General features: G+C 39.6%; 1 protein-coding gene and 1 long non-coding RNA gene across 2 annotated transcripts in view; one reads left to right on the forward strand and one right to left on the reverse strand.

Moving 5' to 3' along the window:
- cxadr (CXADR Ig-like cell adhesion molecule) overlaps positions 1-21430 on the reverse strand; it is a 49099-nt gene that overhangs the window by 16682 nt on the left and 10987 nt on the right. Inside the window, exon 2 of the mRNA XM_061751563.1 lies at positions 6162-6331. Within this exon, the coding sequence (XP_061607547.1) occupies positions 6162-6331 (170 nt within the window). The remainder of the gene's footprint in view (positions 1-6161; positions 6332-21430) is intronic.
- LOC133467087 (uncharacterized) lies at positions 1712-16635 on the forward strand. Its single transcript, XR_009785137.1, has 5 exons — positions 1712-3118; positions 4813-4913; positions 5164-5311; positions 15409-15573; positions 15852-16635. It is a non-coding gene; the product is annotated as an uncharacterized LOC133467087 (long non-coding RNA).

The raw sequence follows: 21430 nt of genomic DNA on the forward strand, positions 1-21430 counted from the left end.
GCTAAAAAATTTTTTTTTTTCGTTTTCCGAAAATGTTCAAATATGAGTCTCTTAGACAACTATGGTATTACGCTAACAATATGCCTCTTGGCTCGACACGGTTCTCTCTGCGCCAGAGGATACTTTCACAGCTATTCACTGTGCCCGGTCTGAATTAGTTCATGGGTTTGTAAACAATGTTTGTGTTGACAGTCAAAATTCTGAAGATGATTGAACAACAAGTTAACAACAAATGGAGCAAAACTTGCCATTTAAAGGGTTTTTGGGTTTCTTTTGTTCATCCATCCATCCATTTTCTTTTACCGCTTATCCTCACTAGGGTCGCGGGCTGCTGGAGCTTATCTCAGCTATCTTTGGGCAGGAGGCGGGGTACACGCTGAACCGGTCGCCAGCCGATCGCAGGGCACATAGAAACAACCATTCGCACTCACATTCACACCTACAGGCAATTTAGAGTCTTCAATCAACCTACCATGCATGTTTTTGGGATGTGGGAGGAAACCGGAGTGCCCAGAGAAAACCCACCCAGGCACGTGGAGAACATGCAAACTCCGCACAGGCGGGGCCGGGATTTGAACCCCGGTCCTCAGAAATGTGTGGCAGATGTGCTAACCACTCACCCACCATGCTAGCACTTCTTTTTGTTCAGATAATTTTTTTTTCCATTTAAGAGGAATTGGTTACCTTGCTAACAGTCTTTGTGTCAGTTTCTGACACAAAGACAGACAGCAGAACAAGAAAAATAAATAAAATAAATACATTCAGCCATAACAGATTACTGCAGGAGGACTACCGTAATTTCTCGTATATAATGCACACCCATGTATCATACGCATCCCCAATTTTGGTTCTACCCATATGATCAAAACAAAGTATTATCTGTATTTTGTTAGTTTTTTCAAAGAATTATTCTGATGCACTTATTATATTGACTAAACGTATTTTGAAATTCACAGCCCTACTTTTATTTAGTAAATGAGAAAATAAAACACAGCTGTGCTCATATGTTTGATTACCCACGCAGAATTTGTAAGATGGGTACAATTCTTTACAGAAAACATGTAGGGCCAGGCGAAACACATTTAATTTGAATGTGTTTCAAATTAAACTGTTAAGCATTTCAGAAAATCATTATCATTAAACAAAACATAACCATGAAGAAATTAATGATGGTTGGTGTTCAGTCATCAGTCGTATTTAAAAAAACAATATTTCACAAATTCTGCCAGGCTATGTACATTTATGAGCACAACTCTACATATATTGAGTCATACGTACCTGTCCTAATGGAATGGAAGTGTAGGCTACACCTTTTTCATAACCTCTGGGTGGCGGTGGCATACTAGAATGAAAGTGTACACCTTTCTCATAACCTCTAAGTGGCGGTGGCATATTGGAATGACGTGTACAGCTTTTTCATAACCTCTAGATGGCAGCATACATTTATAAAATGTGAAAGTTTTTTTCATTTTCCCCTATAAGTATATATAATGCGCACTATTGACTTTTGACAAATTGCAAATGTGCATTACGCGTGAGAAATTACGGTAACCACATCATGGACTGGGAAAATGGGAAGATCATCTACTCAGAAACCAATAAATACAAACAGTGGAGGAAAGAGTCAACAGAAATACAGAAGCAACACCATCAACAGGGATGAGGGAGCATTCATGCTCCCCCACACCTGTGACACCAGCCTTCAGCGGCGGCGGGGGGTTGATGCGCAGACTTGATCGGGTCGGGGAACTTTATTTTGAAGGTTTCCTGACCCGACCAGCTGTTTTAAAAGACACAACACACCAGGAAGCAGTGACAGCTCTGACGAAGGCTGTAGTGACAGTCGAAAATGTGAGCAACGCAAGAGTTTCCTCTTAACTGGAAAAAAATCCAAAAACCATTGAAAAGAGGGAGACAAGATGAATGTTCTCGAGTCTACTTTAAAGGCACAACTCAAGCGCTTTATAGAACAAAATACAATTGAATATAACTATATTGTCATTGTCAGAGGAGAAATAAAAATCAGTCAGGCATCTCACAGCTGACAGCGTTGAGGTAAAAAAGAAATATAAGCAAACAATTATCAAACTTATCCTTATTCATGCAAGGTAAAGAAGCCATGTTGCTAACAGTCCATTAAGTCAGCAGTCTAATCTGTTTAAATGCCACCTGTAGTTACATCAACATAATTCGTTTGCATGTTGGGAGGATATTACACATTGGTGTCTCCTGTTAGCTACTAGGCTTTACACGATCAGGATTTTTGGGGCCGACCACTGATCAGAGAGTTTTAAAAAACTGATCCAATCACAAGATGGAGCACTGTGTCTATTTAAATGACTTTTTATTTACTGTATATACTTGTGTACTGAATAGAGAGTATCTTCAAAAATATTCTCTCGTCAGGTCATGTATTCTAATCAGTCAGGTCAAACCAACATTACAATATGACAGAAATAATGGGTTTGAAAGCAGTGGTAAAATACAGCCTCCATTTTGCCACAGCAGTTATTGTCTCCTTAACATGGCCAAAACCTAAAAGTCACTGTCACACCAAAAAACGAAATGAAGGAGAACTTGGTTTCCCCCATTGTTGTTTGTTAGCGCATTTCGTTTCGACTGACATGGTTAATGTGGCCCGGTTTTCAAACAGAAGTGGTACTGTTCAATGGAAAGCAGCCATACTTGAGAATACTTTAAAAGCTTTAATAAATTTTAAAAAGAAGCTATAAAAAGACATACTTTGCTAAAATGTAAAAACCTTGTTTGTAGAATATAGTCATGCAAGGAAGTCATTTTTTCTGAGATAATTGCCCTCTTGTCATGCTTCCCACCCCCCACCCCCACAACTGTTCTCCTTGTTATTCTCACAGGTGTTAACCAGTCATTGCCAACCGTTTTCCATTTATTCTGTAGGCTGGCAAGAAGAGCTGAAATGCACATGGGTGCTACTGAAAGCATGCCTGGCATCTCTCGTTCAAGCCCAACAAAGCTACATGCGTTAACTACGCTTCACCACCCACCAAAAGACCTTGATGATATGTGGGTTATGTCGGATGAAGGGGGGATCATTCCTGACAACACTGGGAACTAAACAGCTGAAAAATATGGTTCACTGGTATGAAGTATATTTGCGACCATCTGAATCACACATCACACTGGGAAGATTAAATCATATGGTAATTTAAAGATGTCACAGAATTCAAATCATGCATCCTACAGCTTTAACCTTTGTACAAGCCAATATTCCTGCTCCCAGAGAACATAGAGATATAAGGATATTATATTTTCAAAGGGCTACACTCTTCAACCAGATGTGTTGTTAAATTGGAGCAGGTCTGTTTGCCAAAGACCACATAGCACAAAATTCCTATTCGCTTAGGTTTAGAGCATTGTGAACTCAATCAGGGGCACAACAGTTTCCTCTAAACGTGGTGGTTTCAACTCAACAAGTCAGACTGTGTTTATGAAGCTCTTAGGAGTTGTTGAACCAATTAGTCGACTAGTCGAAGAGTTGACTTTACTCCTCCGCATCGAGCTAGAAGTTGACTAATCGCTAACCACGGTTTTGGCATCTCATCTTCCAATTGGCTAATTTACAGAGGACCTTTGACTCATCTGTCTGCTGCCACTGCTGGACTATGATGCTCTTTGGAGCAGCGAAATGTCCAGCCAACAAGGCGATACAGTCTTCATACTGCGCTGATCCGAGAGTACAAAAAGAAGCTGTTTGTGGATGAGAATAAGGGTTAGCCTCGCTAGCTTTGGCTATTCTAATTGCTTCTAGTCTTAAAATATTCATACCAGCGGGACCATGAGACTGGCGGCAAGGAACGAAGGCAGCGGCGCAAAGCCAGCTCCATCTTCGTCACCAAAATGTTATGTTCAATAATGCACGGACAACAACTGTGTGCTAACGAGAACTTTATTCATCACACAACACGCACCAACATCCCAATTCGTGTGGGTTTACAACGACACTGTGTCATAACACGTCGCAGTATGGCATGCTACAAGCTTGTGGAAATATTTGACCAAAAACAAGACAGGTAGCACTTTCACTTGCAAAAATGCAAGACTATCCTCAAATACAATAAAAGCGCAAGTGAAATAGAAACAGTGAAACAAAGAAATGCTTAATTTTTCTTAGAGCCTTGCTATGATGATGTCTTAAAACACGCTATGCTATGGAGGGCAAGATGAGAGCGAAAGAGAAACATACACAGGCTCCCACTAATTATAACAACTACATTCAGTGTAATGGTGAGTTGTATTAATCATTAATCATTTGTTTTCATTTGTTTCTATGCCTGTCCATCGAAATGTCTTTACGTGAAATTGGTCCGTGGTGCAAAAAAGGCTAGGACCGCTGTACTGTGCTAAAAAAATATGTATAAATAACCGTCATGGATTAATCAACGTTGACTCAACTTTCATCATATTATAGTCGACTTCAAAAAGTCTAGCGTGCAATAGCCTTCTGGCCATGATTCATACACTTTATTCTTATTTTCAGAACTGACCTGGTAGCCTTTGTCCAAGCAGTTTTTGTCAAATCTACCTGAACATTTAAGCATGTTTTAACAGGCCTTTGGTATTAACATATTGCTTATGATAGAGTTTACAATGTGAATGAACTCATATAGGTTAAGGGCGATACCAGAAGGAGCATTAGTGGTGAGTGAAATTTTATGGGTCAAGGAAAACAAATCTGTTTTTAACCAATTCAAAATATCTGAAAAGTTTTAGCAATATAAATGAATTATACAACAAAGGGATGATCTATTTATTGTTTCACATTTATTTATCCAGGATTTGCAATGCCGACACACAGTTGAAGAGGAGTTACCACTCGATTTCCCCAAACTCTGAGACAAAGCACTTCAATCATAAGCTTTGGCTTTCGATCGCAGGTGATTCACTCATACAATGTACGTTTCAAAAAGAGATTGGTTATGAAATAATTGTGTAATACTGCTAACAAATGGCGAGGGAAATGTAACTTTTTTGCAGCACATACAAACGAGCTATCGGCCACAAGACAAAATATAGAGAATGATGAGAAAGCTTTGTGAGAGCTGTGAGGTGTCACAATAAAGCAATAATAGAAGACCACAACAATATGCTGAACAGTAACAAAACTGTTTTCTATGGCCCTAACAGCCTTGACGGTATGTGGGGATCCATTGGAGGCCTGGAGTTGTGTAGTTTTCCCTTTATGTGGCTGTGTGCCATGCTGGAAAGGAAAGACACTGGCTGGAATAAAAAGACCCTCAATAACTCCTACTGTGTGTGCAAGACAAAGAAAAAGGTGAGAGAATAAACTCACTGGAAATGAATGTGGCTCAAATTACATGCACTCATACATACTGCATATATTGAAAGCCCTTATAAAAATACACAACTCGTGTTTGGCCTGCATTACATTTTATCTCTTGTTTAATAAACCATGTAGGCACGGCAAATAGACGCCAAAACCCACACACTAGCAATAAAAATCACACCTACAGTGCTTATTTCACTTTGTGAGGTGCACATGTGATAACATTATTGATGACCTCCAGTTAAAGAAAGAAAAACCTAAGATAGTCACTGAAAAAGCTTGAAGCTGAAAAACGTTCTAATAAACAAAACTACAGAAAAAACAAAACAATTTAAAATAATCAGGTATTGCTTTTTTGTGTGGTCTGATGGAATTATTTAAAAAAATAAAACTCATGAAACTTGGCCTGGACAAAAATAATGGTACCTTGAACGTAATATTTTGTTGGACAGCCCTTTTGAGGCAGTCACTGCAATCAAACCATTTCTGGACAGGTATTTTGGCCCAGTTCTTGGGCACAAACTGCTTAAGCTGTCTCAGGTTTGAAGGGTGCTTTCTTCAGACTGTATATTTCAGCTCCTACAAACATTTTGTCTGTGTGTCTCGTTGATGAAAATGTGCAGTAGCAAACCAACTACAGAAGCTCATGTTGGACTGTAATAATAATAATAATTATACAAAATAATAATAATAATTTTTTAAAATAAATACAAATACAAATAAAAACATTAAAAAAGTGAAAAAAACAACAATCACACAAAAATAGAAAACCAATGTTTCTTGTTCAAAAGCTCTAAAACAACAAATGTCCAGGTTTGGGGGAAAGGTTTACACATACCACTTTGTCTTCCTTCTGGTTGTCAGAGGAGAGCAGGCTCCATTCAATATCCAGCGGGCCAGAATCCACAGGGCTTAAATTGAACATGCAAACCAGTTTTACGCTTTCACCACTGGCTTTCTCAATAGATGTCAGCCCTGTGGATGTTATCTCCAATCCAACGGTCGATCCTGTACGGCAACACAAACGGAGAATGAGTGTCAACAATTGTATACAGTGCAATGCCAGCACATGATTGTAAACTATTTTAACTGGAGCAAAATTAGTTGTCTGCAATAACTTTTTGTCACTGAAGAAATCTGCACGGAGTTGGACGGCAGACAAAAAAATGAAGACCGGTAAGCTGTCAAATGTTTTGGTTCAATGAATGTTGCACTCATAAAATAACTATGGCTACATCCAGTTGTAGCAGCGAAGTACCTCTTAAAATATGCATAATGTAAAACACACAGTGAAAAACACAGTAATAGAGTAGAGCATAGCTTCACGGAGAGAAGGTTGATAACCAATGCATGTTGTAGCCTTTTTCAGACTGAGAAGACTCGTAAGCATTTATTCTTAGAACGAATAAGCATAATTTCCTGGGGACATCAACTGGGCTAATATTCTCCATTCAATAAGGGATTTAAATGCCAGTAAGGAAGGGTGCATAGAGAATGGAGTTGTCACATGCTGTCTCAACACATTAAAATCCATCCGATAACATCCACCTTTGAGTCAGCCAGTGGGGGCTTAAAAAAATGAAACCACCACCATATGTCACTGCTGAAGTGCGCTGAAGGTGTAACAAACATAATGTCAAAGAGAAAACATGGAGAGATGTCAGTTACATTTCCTGCAGATAAAAAGAGTATTTCTTCTTTAGCCTTACTGAAGGATTATAAACAAAACAACGTATCAATTCAAGTCGCATTTCTATCTTATTGAGCTCTTACACAAAGAAATGGAGCTGACTAACTTGCGAAGGCAATTAAAGTAATTGCAACAGGAGCCAAACAGTGCAAATGTGAGCGCTTCATTAACAGCAACATTTGCATATTCTTTCTGGACGGTTCTCAATAATTAGGAGACATAAGCAGATCTAGTTTGCACTGTAGCAATCAACATCCTTTAAAACTCTATACTTGCAACACCTTCTCCCAAGCTATTGAACCACTACGTCGGTTTTATTAATGTGACAGACACAAGGGTGTGTGGGTGCCTCAGCGTGGCAGCAGGCAGCGCTGTTGGTTGTTTTCATTCACATTTACATAGCACAGCATGCGCAAGGTCAAGGTGACTCTCAGCATATCAAAAATGCAAATGTAATTATGAATGAAATAATTCCTCTTGAGGAGTTCTTTTTTTTTTTTTTTTTTAGTTATTGTAATACTAGAGACTTGCATAACATAAGGTCCAAGGATCCTTGCCCTGTGGGTATGAACAGCGGCAGCTACAGGTTGAGCTCTCTGCCTCATTTCACAACCATCAGCTCAATTTCAAGCTGCAATTGGGCCATATTTACACAACTGAATTAAAATACACCGCACAAGTGTACAGTCACAAGCACTGACGTTGAGGCTTAATCCCGTCGAGCATTTGCACAAACATACTTTTTACATCCTAGCCGCCGGTGCTCCAGCTGGTCGGTTGAACATTATGAGACAGCTTTCACGGGTGCAAGCCATTGCCTTCGGCCAAAGACGAGCGAAGCAATAGAGAAAACTGTCTCTCTCAGAATGGAATGGATGAACAGTTTTAAAATGCAGTGCTCAAAAAAATTATATTTACAATAAATAGTGTCTCTTTGTATATCTATTTATGCCAGTGAGGCATAGTGACAGACAGAACAAATGAATGGTCTTCTATTAGTTGGCAGGAATTAAATACAGTAATTAAATTATCCGCTTTTTGTGCCATTTTTGTTTGTTGGTGTGCCGTGAGATTTTTTCCATTGTAAAATATGTTCCTTGGCTCCATAAAGGTTGGAAATCACTGCTCTAGTGAGGTCGTGTATTCTAATCAGTCAGGTCAAACCAACATTACAACATGACAGAAATAATGGGTGCTAACTTACTGTAATTAAATGACTTCACCCACACCGAAACTTTAGAGCATGATTCGACAGAACGGCGGCATGTTGACGTACAACCGTCAGTGCTAGCAGTAGCTTGCTAGGCTACATAACGTTTTGTTGCCTGCTTGCGAGCCGTATCGTAATCAAAGTACGTGAACATACCTCAAGCAAGCCTTAAACGAACGTCCTCTCCTGAGCACCGGTGACCACAAACACGTTTTCCCCCATTTTGTCCCTTACAGTCAGCACGATCCACTCTTGCCGTCGTCGCCGCGGTAACGAGTGTATCCGGTCGCATTTGAGTTGAGGAGATAAAGCCCAATGATCGTAAAAAAGGGGATTTGGTGGTATCAGAATACAAGATTTTATTGCAGTAGTCTGACGTAGTGCAATCGTGAAAGAGCAAATTTGTCTTGTAGTCTGATACGCGCATTACGTGTCATCTGTCCCACACCACCGAGGTTATTTTTATTTAATTTTTTTAAATAACTTCATTGGCCTTCAGATATTTACAGTACTACGTCAAAAGACACGCGACAAGGTTAAAAATAAGCTATCTTTTGGATTAAAATATACTGTGCACGATGGCGACGCGAGTAAATGTCTTTTGCGGTGCCGATCAATGAAGTCATTGATCAGATCGGCGAATTATGATAGTAAAGCCGATCATCATAAAATGCTAATTATCGGCCGATACCGATCAGGCCGATAAAATCAGTGTAAAGTCTAATATATATATATATATATATATATATATATATATATATATATATACACACATACACTTAAGTTTAATTAATTCTATGGCGCCTCCACTCAAATAAAGCAACATTCTAATTGATATTTTTGGTGAAAACTAATTAGTCCTACATAATTTATGGACTTTATCTTGAATATGAGAATCGTGAAAATGAGTGATTTGAATTGTAATTAATAAAATGTCCCCCAAACATTGTTACTTTCCATTGATGAAGATAGCTAAAGTAAAGCATACATTGACAGTATATGCGTGTTACAACACCACACAATTTGCAACAAATTGAATTGTGAAACCTGAAGCCTCTCGTTCACTTGCAATAAATAATTTTCATCCCGGTAGTCAAAAATTTTTCAAATATTTGCAAAACCACAGTTTCTGGAATTGTCACTGTATGGCATAAGTTATGTCTCTAAGTATGTTGAGGTAGCATCATTGATGTCTGAAAAATACCCTCAACAAATACAAGGCATACTGTACATACTGTGGGTAAAGTATTGCACAAGACGTCCGTGACACATATCAGAAATCGGTCTTCATTTTGTATGACGGCAACAAAGCAAAAGTAAACTGACCTTTGTTTTCTAGGGTAATATACCGTACCAGTCAGATGAGAGGACTTTACTCCACTAGTAGAAAATACAGGTATACGCCAGATGTACATAGTAGTTCATTAGAGTCAAGGATTTATACAGTAAGAGAAGGCTTATGTGTCAACGTAGTAGGGAGGCTACATATGTCAGGGGGAGTAAACGCTGGCTAATTAAAAAGTCATTCTCAATAACTATCCACAGCACCATGTGTCTTTCAGTGCCGCACTCCGTCCTGATTCTACAACCCAAGCATGGTTACTGAGAGACCGGAAAGGAGCACAAGGAATTCATGGTGTCAGCGTGCCCCATTCAATACTCCCACTTCCACTCACCTACTTTCATTCACCGATCTTGTCAGCACTGTCGTTCTCCATTTCTGCCCTCCTACTTGCGGACCAAGTGACTGTGGAGAGCCTACCCCCAAACCTCCAAATCGCTCTGGTGTTACTGATTGTAACTGTGTTCACCCCCTCCATCTTTGTTGGCATACAATGGGGAGTGAATTCTGTCTCCTGGCAACCAATCCCTCAGGGAAGGGTGGGTTGCTGTGGCCGATCGAGAGACGGCATTAAGAGAGGGAAGGAGAAAAAGGAGCGCTTGATTGACAAGGGGCAGTGCAAAAGACAGGTTAAGTAGGTGAAGATGTGGCAGGTTTAATGGAAGTGAGAGTTACTATTTGAGTTACCCCTTCAAAATATATTTACTGTATATTTCTATATTTACGTTACATATTTACATATACAGTGGAAAGGGGACTATGGTTATTTGACTACATTTCCATCGACTATGGAGAAAATTAATTTTAATGGGATGTTGCAGACATACAGCATTATTTCTCTCTCTGAATTTGTCATCTGAGCTGTTTTGGGTGTTAAGCGGCATAATGCTGCCAGGAGTTTGAGCCATAGAAATTGTCATTAATTTTCCATCGTTTTTTTTTTCAATGCTTTAAACACAAAACTGCAGCCATTAAAATCTGCCGTTTTGATAAAGTGATGTAATTGTCAATATTACTAGTTTCCTATACCCTTTGAGATGAACGTGAATTAAGTCTGAAGCGTACATCTTAACATTGGGAGGGGGTAAATAAATATTTCAGGCTCCCAGGGGTGGGGGTCAGGTCAACAATAATAGGAAAAAGCTCAGCTACTGATAATATAATGTGATTTAGTTACCTTTAACCCTTCTAAATTTAAGGTGTGCTCCCAGTGGAAAATATTAGTTTTTTAAATGATTTGAGCTAATTTATACAATGTGTATGATGTACATGAAAAACACTCATGAGGATACAAACAATCCGCAAACATTTTCCTGACATGATGATGGAATAAACACTACATTAGTGATTCATGATTGTAAAATCGCAGTCTATGGGGAAGTGGAATGAGTAAATTAAATAGCTTAGACACTCTTGCCATCACAAACAGTTAAGCCAGTCCCCCTGTGACTGTGCCGGAGAGAACATCAATTATCTTGCTCACAGCACAAGATAACTTCTTAACTTGGTTGCCGCTCAGAAGGAAGCCTCTGAATACTTGCCCAAGTGTACCCAGTGGAATTTAAAGCGATGTGTGTGCCCTGTGTGCTTTGGTAGTGACGTTTATCTAGTGGTGCACAGGGCTGGGAATGTTGAACCATTCCGATTGTGCTGTAATGCAGCCTGAAAGCTCCACTTACCATACAGCGCAGCCATCAATTCCCAGTGAGTATGACCTAAAGGCTATTTTGACATAATTGGACATTAAATCATGAAGGGGTGACAAATGGCACAAACTTTACTTTGCTGCATGGGCATTTGACAGCTTCTAAAGGGGGCCTGTGGGTGATGTTTTGATGTCATTGCAGTGGACATCCACAGAAGAGATTGTTGACTGTATAAACACATTGTCAGCTATCGTAACAATTATGAAGGCCCCGGACTTTATGTAACAATTCCTGACTTGACTGCAGCTGCTGCTATGATAAACTATCATTAAAAAGGTGGTGGCTTAATTATAATTCCTCAATTTAAATGAGTCAGAAACACATGATGGTGCTGAACAATTGAGGCAACAAAGGAACTACAGACAGGAGGGAGGGAAGCAGAAAGAAGGTAGAGCGGGAATTCCCCGTGGTGTTTGTTTTCATGGTCAGACAATGAAAAAGTCAGCAAGTCTTAATTGCACTTGCTACATCATAGTCACGGGATGTACACTTTTAATTTTAAGCATTTTAAGTATTATCATTTCACAAGAAGGTTTCCTAACATTTCTGCCACCAGGGGTTGTTCAACAGCAAACAACTAACCTCCCTCCCTATAACCCCCACCCCATGTGAGACAAGGTGCATATTTAACTATGGTGTGAAAGGTCAGATAAGAATGTGCACCATTTCCAGTGAAGCTAAGATCCATGAGAAAAAATAAGAATAAATTATACAGTAGAATCTAAAACATAAAACGGCCCAATATTTGCGCGATTTGGAATTCAACCAGCATCATCAAAACAAAACAAATACACTAAAAGTCACACAAAACAGACAGTTTGCAATTGAGTTAATCATTAGAGGTTCCACTGTATTTTGCTTGGGGGGGAAAAAAACATGTCCACATTCATTGCACAAATTCAACAAATCAATTGAAGCAAATAAAATAGAAACAATGCAAAATGGTTCAGTGAAGAAGTGTATTATGCCATATTTCCACAAATCAAAGATAAAATGTCTTGCTTTGGTCAAAATCCCCCAAGGATCACGACACATCACCCTCTTTCAACAGCTCTGCTGAAATCAACCGATTTCGTGGTGCTGTCCTGTCAGCAGTTTTATGTTTTGCATTATGTCACCTTACTATACCGAATGTGAATCGAACCATGACCTTAAAACCAAGGAAAGTATTGAATTGTGATTTTTGACTTACCGTTACACCCCTACTGATAACCCTGATAAATAGGGCCATTATAATCATGGCATGACATTTTTATGTCTATAATGGGCAGCTTACAAAAAAACTTTATTTAGTTGGTTGCTTTTACACTTGATGGGTGGGCAGACACTGCAGACACCCAAAGATAAAGATATATATTTACACACACACACACACACACAAACTCAAGTAATTAAAAAGGCTGTTTTCTATCATATGTAAATATATTTTAGCTGAACCTTTGTTCCAGAATTAAGTAGGAGTGACCACAGTGCAGCAGAGGACCGATGGAATCCGATTTGTGCCAAAAAGAATGACAAAACTTTTAAAATCCCAAACCAAAACTTCTTGAATTGCAAGCAAAAAGACATTGAGAGAAAAATCTAACTCAAGCAAAAAAATAATGTTATTACTTGCCATTAAAATATGTTTTGCCTGCGATGACGATAGTCGCGTGTGCGCTCCCTGACTTTTGCTCATGTTCCAATCTCTGCGGGTGTGCGTTCCCTGACTTTGTGCTCACTTCCAAACTTCCAATCTTTGTGCGTGCATGCCTGTCGTTTTGCGGTTTCTTTTTGGCACAAATCTCTGGGGTGGGTGGGCTTTATGAGGAATACGTCCTCATTGGCTAATTAATTTTGAGTGACAGCTAATGCCCCGGGATGTGATTTTTTTCTTTTTTCGTGTCACACTGAGCAAAGCCAGAAACCAGAATGCAAGATTCAAATTTCGATCACCCGAAGGAAGTGTATCGATCATATATGTTGTCAATGCGGTACTAGGAAGAAGCGCGCAGAAGTTTTGTTTGAAAGTGTTGGGTTTTTTTTGGGTTGCGATTTAAAAAGTTTTGTGATTCTTTTTGGTAAAAATCTGATTCCATAAGGACCCACAGGAACAGATGACATACGCATCCATAAGACGAGGGCTTTGTCTCTCTCTCTCTCGCTCGCTCTCTCTCTCACGCAAACACACACACACACACAGTAGTGACAATATGATGGCTGGCTGTGCTGTAAATCTGATAGGCATGGCGCTAAGCCACAGATAACATCCTCATGAGGAAAAAAACAGCAAATGTACCAATATGGTCCGTAAGGAAATTAAACAGCAACAGGTGTAAATGGAACATAAAGGTGTGGAATTTTAACAATTAGTTCAATAACATTTAATGATATACTGTAGCTGGCCAATAAGGGAGATGAGAATATACTATAGGGAACATTCACTCTTCAGTCAGAAATGCTGGAAGTACAAAATCATGTCCTCCAAATTTTGCAGGGGAGAACAAAATTCCCAGGGAGCAATTTAGACACCATGTCAAATTAGTTTGCATGACTTGAGGAGTGGTCCAAACTAGATGTCCATCCATCCATTTTGCGTACCGCTTCTCCTTACAAGGGCAATGGGCGTGCTGGAGCCTATCCTTGCTATCTTCGGGCGAGAGGCGGTGTACACCCTGAACTGGTCGGCAGCCAATCGCAGAGCACATAGAAACATTTAGTCTTCAATAACCTACAATGCGTGTTTTTGGGACGTGGGAGGAAACCAGAGTATCCGGAGAAAACCCAAGCAGGCGAGGACCGGGGTTCAATCCCCGGCCCCGCCTGTGTGGAGTTTGCATGTTCTCCCCGTGCCTGCGTGGGTTTTCTCCAGGCACTCCGGTTTCCTCCCACATCCCAAAAACATGCGTAGTAGGTTGATTGAAGACTCTGAATTGCCCCTAGGTGTGGATGTGAGTACGAATGATTGTTTTTGTTTTATGTGTGCCCTGCGATTGGCTGGCAACCAGTTCAGGATATACCCCCCCTCCTGCCCGAAGATAGCTGGGATAGGCTCCAGCACTCCCGCGACCCTAGTGAGGGGAAGCGGCTCAGAAAATGGATGGATGGATGGATACTTCCTGCCATCTAATAGAAGACCATTCATTTGTTCTGTCTGTCACTATGGCTCACTGGCCTCAACTCACTTTGGAGGAACAAAGATACATTATTGTAAATAAATGCAATTGAGTACACAAGTATATACAGTAAATGAACAGGTCATTTAAATAAATCAGTGATCGATTTATCTTTTTTTTTTTAAACTCGCTGATCAGGGATCAGCCCCAAAAATCCTGATTGTGTAAAGCCTAAATGTTACCAATGCCATATCGGTCACTTGAAATGAACATGTAGCCTATATAGACAGCCAGATATCTGCTCAAATGGGGCCATCCACTAGGCAGTCAGACCTGCAGTGTAAATCCAGCCTTAAAACTCAACAAATTACAAAATTACTTAAAAAGCACTGAAAAGCGAAAACATGAAAGCCACAACGCTCAATGGGGTGCAGTCATTGGGTGTCTCTCCGTCTCTCCTGATACAGGGCTTTCTCTATGTAAATGAGGCGGGGGGGGGGGGGGGGGGGGGCGCGACTATGCTACCGACTCTAAAATACCCGCCCACCCCCCAAATACAAATAGAGTGGGCCTGATACAGACCGAGCCCCTGCTGGCGCCCCAACCCTATCCTTTGTCAGGACCCCAGGGCACAATGACAACTGTGATTAGGAGGCAGCAAGAATGATCAAACAGACTTAAATACAGAACAGCAAAACTTCTTCATCCAGACTCGTGATGGACAACAACAAAGTAGCTTTGGCTCATCAGAAAGTTTTATTGAAGATGACCAAGTGATAAGAAACTTAGAGAAACAAAGAAAATTAATGGCCATTAATAAATAAAATGTCTTCTTTTAATATGAATAATTGCCTAATTAGATTTGCATGGTAAAATAGCCATTATTTTGTTTCCAAGCTTGGATAAGTTTTACTGAAATTAGCAGTTACTGGTTTCAAGGTATACTGCGGTTTTAAGTCAGTTTTCAAAACAGTCTTCCATCATATGAGATGGTTTTTTGTTTTTTTTAACTGTAAGAGGTGACATCCCCCTTTCCTTACAGGAGCATTATTATGAATCCCACTGCAGTTCTGAAGAGGGCATGCCCTACTGCAATGTGATTGGCTAAAACAGTCTCGTGTGATTCTTAATAATGAATCAGTGAGGGCACCGCGGCCTGGTAGAGGAAGGAGATCACATTACCACCCATCACTCTGACAAATTGAAGGTAAGGTTTATATAACACTGTTACGCTCTCTTGAAATGAATGTTTGCAACAAGCTACGAAGGTTATTGTGTCTACAATTGGTGAAATAAATACTATAGACTCGCTACAGAGGTGACTAACTAGATAACTAGCATGCCTAAATCAGCTTGTTTCCGATCTGACGTTACTTCACAGAGAAAGGTAGCTACTTGTTTTCTGAAAAATACAGGTGTGCAGGCAACTTAGCCATGGATAGCATCTCACTGTGAAATCAGTTAATTCTGTGTTCTGATTTTTAGGAAAACCTGGACCACTAACAACGTGCCAGACTCAGCCATCCAGCTACAGATCCTCTCAGTCTACTGCGCAAACATGGCGGATTGTGCGTCTTACTTAATAACAGATGGTGTGTGGACGTTCAGGTGATGGAGAAATACTGCTCAAATGACATAGAGTTCAGTACTGTCTCCATGCTGGCCGTTTACATCGCAACACCGGCCCACAAAACGAGAGCGTTAGCTCTAATGAATGACATTACAAACACGAGACTCCACAACCAGATGCCGTGTTTGCTGTAGGGGAAGATTTTTACCAGTTACCTCAGAACGGTTCTCCCAAAGTACATACATACATACATACTGTGGCCAATACTTTGCCACAAAAATCAAAATAATTTTAAGATTTGTTTTGGTTTGTTTATCCGTGAATAGGTGAATGCCGTACTGTGAACATGCAGGGTGTCCACTGGTACACCTTGACTTAAGAGTGCCTCAACTTAAGAGTTGTTTGAGTTACGAGCCGTCGTTTAGTCGATTTTTTGTTTTTAGATGTGAGCCAGAATTTAAGTCAGCGTGGGCTTCAGCTACGCCGCCACTCGAGTGAAAAAGCCTCAGTCACAAATTCACTTTGAGCCGTTTGTTGAACGAGACAAACAGTCAAACACACAAAGACAAAACGAGAACACTCACAAGGCGCTACGGTAGGCCAAACCTCACACAGACGGTCACACGTAGCCTAACTTGCCAACTCGACTGCCGCTCCTGACATGACTCACTACGCTACACTCCTTAAAAGGCACACATACAACACCAAAAGTTGTTGAAAATTGGTTTGATATGAGTAAGTTGATTTGATTTGAGTATATCGTGTTATTAGCCTTTTGATTGACCTAAATAAGTTCTTAAGTCAAGGTTCATTCACAAAGTTATCTATTTTCCATGGAGTGCCAAATATGCCTACCTGGAATTACTGGAGGCATTAAGGGACTCTCTCTTGCTCATGCTGTGACCTAAAGTTTCTAGTCTAAAATTAGGGTCTCTGCCTGTGGGACATTGCATGATGCTAGTCTTGTAGACGGTAGATAAACAGTCTTAAACTGGACATTAACTCTTCGAAAGTTGGACAACTTGCTTTTGGAGAAATTTGGGGGTGGACGGGAGCTGTTGTGTGTCTACAGACTGAAATGTATTATATATATATATATATAAATGTATTATATATATGCATGTATTATATATTACATTTATTATATATTACATGTATATATATATATATAAATGTATTATATATTATATACGTAGTCTACATGCCAGTCCTGGCTCTAAAATTAGTCCATACAGTGAGAACAATCACCTGTGTGAGTTGGAATTTGAAAGACAAGATCGTGTATGCCCATTTTTAAAGAGAACACTTTTTTTACTCAATCGTTTGTTGGTGTTAATCATGGATAAAGGCTAGCGGGCTCACCACAATACTGTCAGTATCGTGACATTATATTTCTGTAATGTGTTTAAGAAAAAATACTGGTATTATCATGGATAGTATGATATGGCACAGCCTGATCATTTACTTGCGCTGTGCTCCACAATGACTGTTCTTGTGTGTTCCACATTGACTTTTTTGTTCAACATCTGCATTAGGATGTACAGACCCTTTCCAAAAAAACTTTAATATCATGGAAAAGTTTATTTCCATAATTCCATTCAAAAAGTTAAACTTTGGCCTCTTTTCCGATGAAAGTAAAGTGTGCCGTTCATTCGAGAATCAAGGTCCAAGGGTTTGGAGGAAGACTGGTGAAGAACAGAACCCAAGCTGCTTGAGGTCCAGTGTGAAATATCCACATTCAGTCATGATTTGGGGTGCAAGGTCCAATGCAGGTGTTGGTAAACTCTGCTATCTTAAATCCAAGGTCACCGCAACAGTCGACCAGAATGCTTCAGAGGACTTCATGATTCCTTCTGGTGAGGATCTGTACAGAGATGCAGATTTCAACTTCCAGCAGGAACTGGCCCCTGCCCATACCGCCAGAAGCACCGTGCCATCACAGTGCTTGACTGGCCAGCCAACACGCCGGATCTAAACCCCACTAAGAATCTATGGGGTATTATCAAGAGGAAAATGAGGGGCACCAGATGCAAAACCAAAGAACTGACAGCAAGCATCAAGGAAATCTGGGCTTCCATAACTCCCAGGCAATGCCACGGCGCATCGAGGCAGTGATTAAAGCAAAGGGATTCCCAACCAAGTATTGAAGATTAACATATTGTTTTGAAAGTACCATATTTTGATTGATTTAATGTCACCCTAATTTCTCTCTTTTATTCTACAAAAATTGAGAAATAAATGGTAATTTCTTCACAGTATTCTATTTTTTTTAATTCCTGATTTTATGGGTTTTATGAGCTGGAAGCCCATATGTAAAAATAAACAAATACTTAAATTTTTTTAAAATGTGGGCCCTGAACCTATAATCTATGAAAGTTTAACTTTTTTAATGGAATTATGGAATTAAATAAACCTTTCCATGAGATTCTAATTTTGTTGTAAAGGCTCTGTATGTAAGAATTTATGTGTCCCCTCAAAGGCTGTAGTTTCAACGTTTGTTATACTGTGTTCATTTTATGCCCAAATCATTCTGTCAAAAGGCAGTACCGCATTAACATTATTTCAATGAAAATATCTGTATACTGCTGAAATCCCCTGAGGATATGAGCAGAGATGGTGTGTACTTTGTAAAATCTACTAAAACATCCATTCTTTTTCAAATATATTCATGGCATCCCTTCTTTCTAAATGCTCTAATTCTGCCAAAAGCATTCCCACTAGCAAGAGTGAGGACTTGGTGAGAATGTTTCAACAGACTGTCCCTTCCTGTCCTCTGTGTGAAGGAGGAGACACTCCAACAGGACATCAAGATAAGAATGCCGTTAACAGATAAAATGGATAATCCCTTTTTGTCTTCTCCATTTTATCTCGGTACAGACAGACAGCCAGACCAGATGTTCCAAAGCTGGGGTCTCTTCTTCACTCAGAGGTTCTTGAAGGCCAAAGTAGTAAACACACCTGGGTGATGAACCCTGTAGGACGCCACAGGCGAAGACTGTCAGTTGTTGTTACAGCTTAACAGAGGCCCCTGGTTTTATTCAGGGCTCCAGCTCACACACACTCAGCACAGACACAAGAAGGATGCACAAAACAAATACTCCACATACAATGTTAAGTGACAAGATGCAATTGGGAATGTTAAAAATAACCCTGCTGAACTAGTTAAGATATCCCCAACAAAGTGACAATCCAGTAAGCCATGACACACTATGAAGACATGTATTCTACACCCTACTCAGATATGCATGAGATGATTTGTTTAAAAGAAATAAGGACGAGGAAGAGAAGTCTGGAAAGTTGAGATAAATGCAATAATCCCATTAAGATGCAGAGCCCTGATCCTTCCGAATTTCAACACTTGTCAGTTTGTGTATTTGGGTCATTTTATCCTAACAGCCAACTATCCAACCCAAACATCTGTAAATAGTATTATGAAGAGCAGGCTGTTCATAAATAATGGGAATTATAGGAATGAATAACATTGTACATCAACATGATATTATTTATGTACTGCTAATAAATCATGAAAGTGGCCAATCATCAGGGCTGAACAATAAATCAAAGACTCAATACAAATCCAAACCTTTATTTAAATTATCAGTGGACAATGTGGCTGGGGAAAGGCAAGTCTGGGCTTCCTTGCTTAGGCTGCTGCCCTGTGACCTGACCTCAGGTAAGCAGAAGAAAATCTCTCATTTTCAATCTCAAGAGGAAATACAACAGAAACAAAACAAAAGAAAACAGAGCCAACATTATGGCCTGCCACACAAGTCAACCACCAGATGGCTATAATGGCATCATATTCACACCTACGGGCAATTTAGAGTTTTCAATGAAACTACTATGCTTATTTTTGGGACAAAAATAACAAACATTATTTTGGGAATTTTTTTTGCCACGTTCAAGAAAATTGCCAAAAGAAATCTATGAATAGGTGAATTTGTGAATGCCAAACTGTGAACATGCTGGGGTTAACTGTACATGCTCAAGCAGCACATCGTTTCACATGAGGGCAATGTGCTTGCGACGTACCGTTCAAGTGCACTCAGCTATTGGCTGCTGTATCGTAGCCTGGGAGACTACCAAATTATTATTGTAATCGAAAAAGAATCTGCTGTATTAGCTGTGTTTTATTCACTACTCTGCCAAGCAAACTTACTTACAGTTTATATTCTTGTGCCCACCACTGTCCAATAAGGGACAGTGTGTCACATGGTTTGTTGTAGTTTTATTGGATTTTTTTATTGCATGAAAAGAAACTGGAACAGGGGGGAAAATAACTTCACAAATGTATCAAATGATTTGGAACAGAGAGAGTGAATTATAGGTGTGAAAGAACTAGGGCAGCAACTAACGATTATTTTAATAATCGATTAATTGGTCGATTAGTTTTTCGATTATTCAATGAATCTGATTTTTGTTAAATAAGTTATATCCCTTAATTAAAATAAGTTTATAATTAGGCTTTACAGGATCAGGATTTTTGGGGCTGATCACCGATCAGCGAGTTTAAAAAACTGATAACTGATCACCGATCCAATCACAAGATGGAGCAATGTGTCTATTTAAATGACTTGTTCCTAAGTATTCTCTATTCAGTTCATGTATTCTAATGAGTCAGGTGAAACCAACATTACAACATGACAGAAATAATGGGTGCTAACTTACTGTAATGAAATTACTTTATTGTAATTACTTCACACACACCAAAACATTAGAGCATGATTCGACAGAACGCCAGCATGTTCACGTACCCCATTTTGTTCTTATAACACACATGGCACGAGCCATTGTTGTCGTCGTCGCCATGGTAACGTGTGTATCCGGTCGGGTTTGAGTTGACAAGATAAAGCCCAGTAATCGTAAAAGATGGGATGCGGTGGTATCGGAATACCGATATTGCAGTAGTCTGACATAGTGTAATCGTGAAAGAACAAATTTGTCTTGTGGTCTGATCCACGCATTACGTGTCGTCTCTCTCAGACGTGTCGTCTGTCCCACACCGCTGACATGATTTTTTTTTTTTTTTTTTTTTAAATAACTTTATTGCCTGTCAGATATTTACAGTAGTACGTCAAAAAACATGCGACAAGGCTAAAAATAAACTAGCTTTTGGATTCAAATATAGTGTACACGATGAAGTAAATGTCTTTTGCGGAGCCGATCAATGACGTCATTGATCAGATTGGGGAATTCTGACATTAAAGCCAATCAGCCGATCAACATAAAATACTAATTGTATAGCGCAAGAAATGCTATACAAAATTATTTGAGTATTTCGGACCCTGAAGGTTGTTGTCATACAGTGACATTTTTCCCCATTCAAAATATTTGCACAAAAATGAATAAGTGGTTTGCTATAATACAAGCAGATGTATATTAATCGCAGGATGTAATTGTGGGTAGTCTCTCTGTATGCCTATAAGTCATCACTGTATTACTACAGCTCGACAGATGTTTAAGAGCAGTTACCACTAAATCCCCTCCTTACTTT

Source organism: Phyllopteryx taeniolatus, chromosome 17 (assembly GCF_024500385.1).
Source record: "Phyllopteryx taeniolatus isolate TA_2022b chromosome 17, UOR_Ptae_1.2, whole genome shotgun sequence".
NCBI classification, from domain to species: domain Eukaryota; kingdom Metazoa; phylum Chordata; class Actinopteri; order Syngnathiformes; family Syngnathidae; genus Phyllopteryx; species Phyllopteryx taeniolatus.